The sequence below is a fragment of the Stylophora pistillata genome, chromosome 8, assembly GCF_964205215.1.
Source record: "Stylophora pistillata chromosome 8, jaStyPist1.2, whole genome shotgun sequence".
Classification (NCBI taxonomy): domain Eukaryota; kingdom Metazoa; phylum Cnidaria; class Anthozoa; order Scleractinia; family Pocilloporidae; genus Stylophora; species Stylophora pistillata.
Window position 1 is genome coordinate 14,601,329 of NC_142526.1, and position 8,774 is coordinate 14,610,102.

Here is an 8,774-nt window from a genome sequence, read left to right on the forward strand (position 1 = left end):
CCGTTGGCTTCCGATTGATCTCCGAATTGAATTTAAAATACTCACTATTACCTACAAGGCTCTTCATGGTCTCGCTCCGACTTACATTAAAGACCTTCTCAAAAACTATCAACCACCACGCAACCTTAGGTCTTCAACGAAGAATCTACTTGTCGTCCCTGCCTTCCACACAGATAGTTATGGCCGTCGTGCTTTTTCTGTTGTCGCACCGCTTCTCTGGAACAGTCTTCCTCAGCATGTTAGGGATGCCGGATCACTTGATATTTTTAAAAGACGGCTTAAAACTGCTCTTTTTACACGTGCTTTTTAAATTCATGAAATGATCTTGGTGTCTTATAATCTTAACTAACTAATTTTAATTATTTTAAACTATTTTTGAAATGTGACTTTGTAAATAGCGCCTTTGGACCCATGGAAAAGGGCGCTCTATAAATGTCTTATTATTAAAGGAACGGATTTAACGTCGAGTTAAAATAAACCAAGACAACTGTTACTTCCCGTATCACGAAAGAGTGCAATGAATATGTTTTGCTATGGGTGATCGCAATGAGGTGTGGCAAATAACAAAACAGTTAATGCTAACCGCACCCACAGTGCAGTGTTCACCAGCTTTTTGTACAGTGCGAAGTTCAATGCAGTCGGTCGCCTCGGCTGTTGTTTAACATGATCTTGTACTTTAGCATGATGATGACAAAGAGCAGGGAGAAACTTCGGTTAAGAGGCGACAAGGAAAGATGGTGTAACTATACGGCCATACAACTAGTTATACGGTGATCTAATGGGTAGCATAAAGCAGCAACAGTGGATCCCCAAAAGGCAGCTGTGTCATATATGTGCGGTTATAAGTTACAATTAGTCTATATCTCAGCCCAAACAACAGAGCGAGAGGTCTGACCACGCCAATGGCAGCCACTGTCGACAGGCACTCCATATAATCCATAGCCTGCGATGTATGCCGCGTTAAATCGCTAGTTATAACATGCGTTCGACAATCGGCTTGGTTATCTTAAGTTTGTTTCTGACAGGTTGCGTTGAATTTCTTTGTTCGAGTATGCTCGTAGAGAGTGAGTCGGAGAGTAAGACCATCCAATTTTCCCAAAACTCAAAACTGCCCTCAGTTCTCCGTCGTGTGCCCCCTGTCGTGTGCCCCCTGTCGTGTGCCCCCTGTCAGCCAATTGTTAATTAAATCAAGCTATGTGCAACCACTGTTTCTGCAATAATGGTCTGATTTTCCGTTGGATGATCGAAGATGTCGGTGGCATGGACTACAAAGCATGGTTTCAGCTTCGATTGTGTTGCCGACTTCGAAAGATTGGGATGTTCCATTTCGAGAAGAACAGCATCCATAGTAGGGCATGGAGAAAGATTTCTGGGTTGTTTCTTTCTTGAGACAGGATTCCTCTATGGTTATTGCGTGATGATATCAATACTAGAAGCAACTACTGATTGATGTAACCTGAACATTTATTAATCAGATTCACAATACTATTAAATGAAGTTTAAGTTTAAAATGCCAGACTAGGGATATAGCTTCTCGTTTCGGCAAAATGAGAAAAATACGGAATCGCATAACAAAGGCAAAATGCCCATAGTTGGGAGAGACGAAAAAATAGTTTTTAGAAGCAAGACTGATGAAGATCTGAATGAGTGGATAATACAGCACACGAAGCAAAACCAAAGCATGCAACTTGAAACGGTGCTATCTTTCATTGGCTCTCTCTTAGAAGCCATTTAAAGCAAAAGATTATACAAAAGTTTATGACCTTTTGATAAAAAAAATAAAAATGAAACGTCTTTCTGGCAGTTTACATTTTATTGAATAATAAAACTGATCGTTATGACGAATGGCCACTGACGTAGATTGTTACATTTTTACCTCTATCGTTTGTAATTACAAGCCGATGAAATCGAAGAGAAATAGTCTCTCTGGAGAGTCTCGCCCAGTAGGTTCTTCATGGAGTCACTTCTAGTTGTATGCTTGTATAATTTCCCATCTTTCCCCCAATCAATATACCTGCATTTAAAAAAATGAAAGGATACGGTTACTATAAAATTTACCCGAAAACAATCCTTTCACTTCCCCTGTCACGTCAATGACTGTGGCATTATACGTGCCTGATAACCAACAAAAGTTAGTGGAGGCAAGACCTCTACTTCACCGTTTTCTGTTTAATATGCTGTTTTTGTAGGCTCCGTTCATTTACTTCCAAAATAAATTGCAGAGGTTATCTTGCAGACCTCCTTTATCGAGGTTGTTGGTGAATAAAGGAGTTTCCGGCAACTCTATGATCATGAATTGTTTCATTTATTTCAACATGAATGTTGCGTTTCGTGTTCAGACAGGTCTAAGAGTCTTCACAATATACCGACATAATTAACTGGAGATAAAGAAAAGAATATCATCAATATCTATGGCGGTAGCGAACTGCGAACTCAACCTCAAGACCATTAAATTCAAGAAGAATTCTATCATGAGAGGTCACACGCTATAAATTGGAAGATCGTTCAAAATAAGATGAAATGGATCTGACATAAACATATCCATGTTCGTGCCCGAATAATACAAATAAGTTTAGGTACTCTGTGTCTTCTTCAATGAAAAGGGTGATTTGGCGAGTTGACGAGCAATTTCTATCAACGTCCTTTATTCTCGGAAGTTGCATTAAATGTCCCAATAATATGATTCTGAACCAGTTTATAATTTTTTGACAGTTCAAAAACAGGGTAACCGTGTCCAACGAAAGTGATCTTAAAAGTAGTTAATATTTTTATTTAGAATTTCATTATCATTGTTTTCACTTTTTGTTTTTTATTTGTTTGTTTTTTAATCTAGTCTTACGCATCCGGAGTAGAGTTTTTCACTAAATAAGGTCATATCACGGCCGAGCAACAATTATGTCGTCGAATCTTGTCTGTTCTGCATGAGTAAGTCATTCAGTTCCGCTGCCAAGTGTGTTTCCTTTTCACCTTTCTCGCCTATTTTCTTCGCTAATTAAAAACAATTAGTTTTGCAGTGATTATGTCACTTGAATTTGCGTCAATTCATACCAAAGTTGATAACAAAAATATATCACTAGGTCAACCTAAAATATTTTCAATATCAAGTTACAGATTCTACATATCCTCCTGGGATATAATTTGTCTAAGCTGACGAATTATTTTAAATTGAATTTCAACCGCCAGTAAGTATTAAATCATTTAGCCCCATGCCTGTGCGAGCTTCGTGATTTTGTTCTGTTTATGGTAGAATATAATTTAACAGCTGTGTATAACTTTGTTGAGACTGGTATTGACAGCATCCCTATTCTGTATTTAATGTCAAGCTTTTTGCTTTTTTCGTTTTCTTATCTTCATGATGCCTCGGAGATCGATTTTCGAACCGCATAAAGTATTTTAATTGATCTATTCACTATTCTGACTGTCATTTGGAACGATGTATGATTGTGTCAATGCTCTGCAACGGTATTGTTCTATATAGATTTTTGTGTAAACATTAGTTTTATAAATGGCCCCTTCCTGCACCATATTGAATTTCCCCGCAACATTTCATTAAGATTTCATGAAAATTAATGGATTTAACGAACGTAATTAAGTTTTCAGCTCGTAATCAGGCAGTTAGCGTGATCTGGCGGTTAGTTCATTTGCATAGTGTTCGCAACAGGGTTTTGGTTCCGCTACGCTTGTGTTGTGATCACTCATCTCGAAATAAATATAACAAGTCCGATGGAGTAATTTCTAGCGATCAACATAGGAAAGTTTCGTGGAGACTTGAGGCTGCTTGTTTCTTCGAACTTACTTTCAGGTAGGTCTTACACGACGAAGTATACTCTACCGGCAAAGTATTCATCTTAAAAGAGTAAGATGTAACCTGTGGTAAAGAAAACTTTGTTACCTGTTAAATTTCTGTTAACCTGTGATGTAGTCTAAACTCGGCTGTCACGTTTCACTTATACTTACAAGAACCAAAATTTCAGATCTTGGAAGGAAACTGATGTTGGTGCAGGATGTACCTGTGGATAGACGCAGCAGGCTGGGGCAACTTGTATTTAATCGCCTTCAAAAACCACCGTTTGCGTGAGTGCTGTGGTGCATGAACCCATTGCTGTAATTCGCTTGGCAGCACTCACGCAATGGAGTCACAGTTACAACGATTTAATTCCTCTTATCTTTCAAGGTGATTAAGAATCGAGTTGTTATTTTTCTCTAAGGTTCTTCTCCAACTGAATATTACCATGACTGACTCAAACAGTACAGTTTATGAAGTTTGGTCGACAAACGGCAGTGAGTTTATCGTCGCCCTGATTTTACTAGGTAAGAGACGGTATCCAAGCAATATGTGTTGCTAACAGTGTTCATACTTAGCTCTCAATGTAAAACTAATTATCACCACTGAAACATTACTATTTCCTTGGTGATTCCGCTAGATTCTACAATGAAAACTGGATATAAGCTAGTTTCAAAATAAACCTAGATGAATTTGTGTTCACGTATTCCAAATATTTTCAGCAAAAATCGAATACTTTTACTTCCGCTGATTGACGACAATGTGACGTCCGAAACCAAAGACATACTGTTTCACAAATACCTATTTCACCTTAACGAGAATAGTCTTTTTAAGGAAATTTTATTAATTTGCGAAGCCATCTGCAGGTTTCTGCCTGCCGGGGAGGGTAGGTAGGCTATTGTCCGAAAAAAAATCCGAATAAACTAAGCGAACTATAACCCTGCTAGTTAAACTTTGATTGAAAAAGATTAACTCCTTATATCTCACTGTTTTTAAGATAAAATCTTTATATCCCTACTGGGGAAATAACCTTTGGCAATATTCAGAGGTTTATAACATTTCATAAAACATTAATGAATTCTGACGCAGGTTTCCTTTTAAGTATGTAAAAGCGGATCAAGGTGTAAACATTTCGGCTCCGCTTCGATTTTAGACTTAGATTTAGTGACATTCAAGTGGTAGAGAGCTGCTTAACGTGCAGGAACTAAAGGCTTACCAAACAAGAACAGCAACACCTCCCAGAAAGGCTTAGGATAAATTTTCCATGTGTGTATTGTTTAGCCACCTCTCATCGAGGTGATCCTTTCAGCGTAAAAAAAATATAAGAAAAACCTGATAAAACCCATTCTTAGTGTTTATACCTGTTACGCGCCGAGTTTGAGATCCGCACCGTAAACTAAAGACCGAGTTTTTCCAATTTGACAAGTGGCCTCAGCGCGATAAGTATCCTAAAATTGTACTTCAGACCAGGAAAAAATGATCAGCAAGATACTTATCACATCTCTTTGGTGTGTCTCACTTTGTTTGTCGGGCCGAAGACTCTTCCAAACGTCCAAAGGCCTAACTTGAAGTCAGCAATCACTTTTCAGCCGTTATTCGCGTTGATTTCACGCGAATCGAGGGATCATGAAAACGAATCCTTATTTCTTAACTCTATCTGTCTTCCTTTTGAACCCCAAAAGATCTCCGGACTTCGTTATATACATTAATAACCTCATTTACTTTATGCTGTCGGTAGGTTATAATGTCTTTACATCTTTTAATGATCTCGTTAACTTCGATGAAGATATTAAGTTTATGAATTTGGAAGTAACGTTCTTTAATTTTAACAGGGCCGTTCAATTCATTAACGACGTCGTCAGGTAAACAACGGCGTTAATTCCATTACCAGTTTGTTAATGATGTCAACAACCCATAGAACGTCATAAAGTTTATGACCCCGTTAATTTATTCTTGGATTCATTTATTCTTAAGTCGTTCCGTTTAGGTTTTTGTTAGTAACATTTTAAACTGTAGCTTTCATTTGAAGTTCAAAGTAACTATTGTTTAAATTCTGTTTCTCGAAATAGCATGGAAAGTTCATTAATATTTCATAACAGTATGGTAACAGTGGGAACTCTGTCTGCTTTTTTCCCGTATATCCACTCTCTCAAATGTCAAAATGGATTGACAAAAGAGATGAATCCTTGTCTTAACAAGAAATGATCAATTGTAACTCCTGCGGTTCACAGCATTATTTGACTGCTGTTGCTATGGAGCATAATGTAGTCGATTTAACTATAGTGCTAGAAAATTTCCTTCAACACGTTGATTTTATAGTGTATTATGCCAATAGTTGTTGAGATCTGTTGACGGAAGCCTATTCTAAGATAGTGAAACAGTTTGGCAGACTCAGTCGTTAAAATAAGTTAGTATTGCAGGTTAGGCTCAGTTAGTCTCAGTCAACGGGATCGTTGACATCATCATTCCTTGTTACCTGTTTGTGATGCGATGGTCAGAGCGTCAGTCACTCCTTAACGGGACAGGATCAAACAACTTGAGCGACTGAAACCCCATTTGCTGTGACGCGCGCAATTTTTGTTTCCACGTCTTAATGAATAATCCACTCCTTTTCTTTTTTTTCGTAAAGGATCCATCTCTCTGGTTGGTTTGTTCGGTAACTCTATTGTTGCTTCTGTAATCGTTTCAAGTCGACGACGTGGTCAGCGGTCAGCCGTCCAGTTGTTTCTCTTTCACCTAGCGATTTCAGACTTGCTAGTGTGTATAGTCTGCATACCGCTGACCATATGGATCAATTTCTACTATCCAAAACAGGACAAACGAGGAGCTGGTGCGGCGTGTAAGATAGCACGATATATCCAGGTTAGAACATTTGCACAGTTTAGCTTGTTGCACAAGCATTCATTTACCAGATCAATGGAGAAATCCCATTAAGTGACCCATCAATTGCGCAAATAAGCAAGATTATTGTTTCGCATTTCATTTGGTCTGGTATGGTCTCAGAAGTTGAACATAATGCGAAAAGTATAACTCCACAGAAGTACTGAGTGTTCAAATATTTTATGCTAATGAAGTTGCCTGCAAAATTTGAAGTTTTGCTAGAAGAATTATTTTTTATGTTTTGTCCACTTTGTAATTTGATATCAATCAGCTGCTTATCCCATAGAGAAAACTGAATTTAAACCACAACAGACAGTCTGGCAACAAGAGCATCTTGTGAGAGACCATTTCAAAAACACAAAATAATTCAATACAATAATATTATTAACCAGCCATAAAGAAAAGGATTAGATAGACTTTCTCTACTTGACATTTCTATAGAATTTTACGATTATAGCAGTAATAGAAAGAAAAATTTGGTATCTTAAAACTGAATTTGATTCACAGTACTTTCATTCCATACTCTTCTAAAAAGATGTACCTAGCTAGTTTGCGCGTTTGTTTCTTTTAGTTTCTGGCGCCATCCAGCTCCATCTGTTTACTAACTGTTATTAGCATTGATCGTTACTACTCTCTGGTTCGTCCATTACAAGCGATGAAGGCGTGGCTTCGCCCTAAAGTTCTGATCACTGCCGGATGGATCTATGGAGGAGGGATATTCCTACCCACGTTTTACTTCGCTGACACCGAGAATATCCAATCAGGAGACGAAACATTTTGGTATTGCCGTACCATTCCTAACAACACAACAGCTGGCTTCATTTACCTATTGTTCCTTTCCGTCTTTGGATTCGGTATTCAGTTGATCACCATAATTGTGTTATACAGTCGCGTGGGAAAGGCAGTGTGGAGCCGAGAAAGAAAAATCTCTCGCACTGGAACACTGTCCACGGCTGCCACAGAATCGCTGGACAAAACAAGAAAACGCGTTACAAAGATGCTTTTAACTGTTGTTATATGCTTCCTCCTCTGTTGGGCTCCATTTGTCATATACACTGGCTTCATTGAGAGATCAGTTGCTCCATTCCCTAATCCAGCCGATACTGTTCGAGTGATTACCTATGGCTTCGGGCAATTCAATTCAGTCTGCAATCCATTCATCTACTTTTTTAACAGCCCAAATTTTCGAAGAGTTTCTTTACGCAAAGTCTGTTTGGAGGTCATAGATACCATTGGACAGGATGACAACAGGGCCAGCCGCTCGACAGGGAGCTCAGACGAGACATGTCAAACAGACACGGTTGTGAGGCCTACTGAAGAGAAAAGCTCACAACAGAACGGCATCGACAACCATGCGCGTCATAACGAGACTCGCGATACCAGACTTTAAAACATGGGCTTATTCGCTATCTGTGAGAAGATCTGACTTGTATGGTAAGCTGGGAAATACGGCTTTCCAGCAGCAAAGAGTTGAGACAGTAATGAAATTAACTACATATTTAGAGGCTTTCTAGAAACCTGATGGTGCGTGTTTCAATTATATATTATTGATATTCAAGTAGGTTCTCAGGTGATTACATAAATGCGCTCTTTCGGTCGTAATCATTACTTATTTTCCAAAACGGAGAGGGAGCAAATGAAAATATATGAATAGCTTTCGTTATGATATTTATTTGAGTAATTATACTAGCCCAAAGATTGTCCTCAGAGTCAATGAATTCTGTCGTATCAATCAATTATCAATCAATTATCTTTACCTTAATGGTTACTGAATTTCGCACAACAGAATAAAATGTTGTCAATCAGTAATTAAATCCCTTGAAATTCACCATAATTTATTATTTTTAAACTTTATACTCAGTTCATGCTAACAGATCGCTTTTATGGAAATTGCGAATGTAAGAAATATAACAAGCTTCATTGTAAAACAGTTGAGAAACGTCAGAGTTATTCCCTAAGATGCTGTGGAAGTCATATAAAATGTCCAAGTCCAGAAAACACGAGATTCGTTAGCACAGCGATGAGCGGCCAGTTGGAAAATATAGACTGGACTCTGGACTGGACTCTGGACTGGACTCTGGACTGGACTCTGGACTGGACTCTGGACTGG

At 38.4% G+C, this 8,774-nt stretch overlaps 1 protein-coding gene and 1 long non-coding RNA gene across 3 annotated transcripts in view; one reads left to right on the plus strand and one right to left on the minus strand.

The window, feature by feature from the left end:
- Positions 1-1,446: 1,446 nt before the first annotated feature.
- Positions 1,447-4,030, minus strand: LOC148725156 (uncharacterized). The gene is made up of 2 exons (XR_015990841.1): positions 3,893-4,030; positions 1,447-2,014 (listed from the first exon to the last, which is right to left on the minus strand). It is a non-coding gene; the product is annotated as an uncharacterized LOC148725156 (long non-coding RNA).
- Positions 3,793-8,774, plus strand: part of LOC111338424 (pyroglutamylated RF-amide peptide receptor) — a 6,349-nt gene continuing 1,367 nt past the window's right edge. The window contains exons 1-5 of one of the 2 annotated variants that reach the window (XM_088730837.1): positions 3,793-3,802; positions 4,209-4,311; positions 5,617-5,646; positions 6,414-6,646; positions 7,236-8,774. The exon at positions 7,236-8,774 is cut by the window's right edge and continues 1,367 nt beyond it. In XM_088730837.1, coding sequence (XP_088586963.1) covers positions 4,233-4,311; positions 5,617-5,646; positions 6,414-6,646; positions 7,236-8,054 — 1,161 coding nt within the window. In that variant the 5' untranslated portion in view covers positions 3,793-3,802; positions 4,209-4,232 and the 3' untranslated portion in view covers positions 8,055-8,774. Of the gene's footprint in view, positions 3,803-4,208; positions 4,312-5,616; positions 5,647-6,413; positions 6,647-7,235 lie in introns of those variants that run through there. The other variant, XM_022944921.2, reaches the window with a different exon arrangement.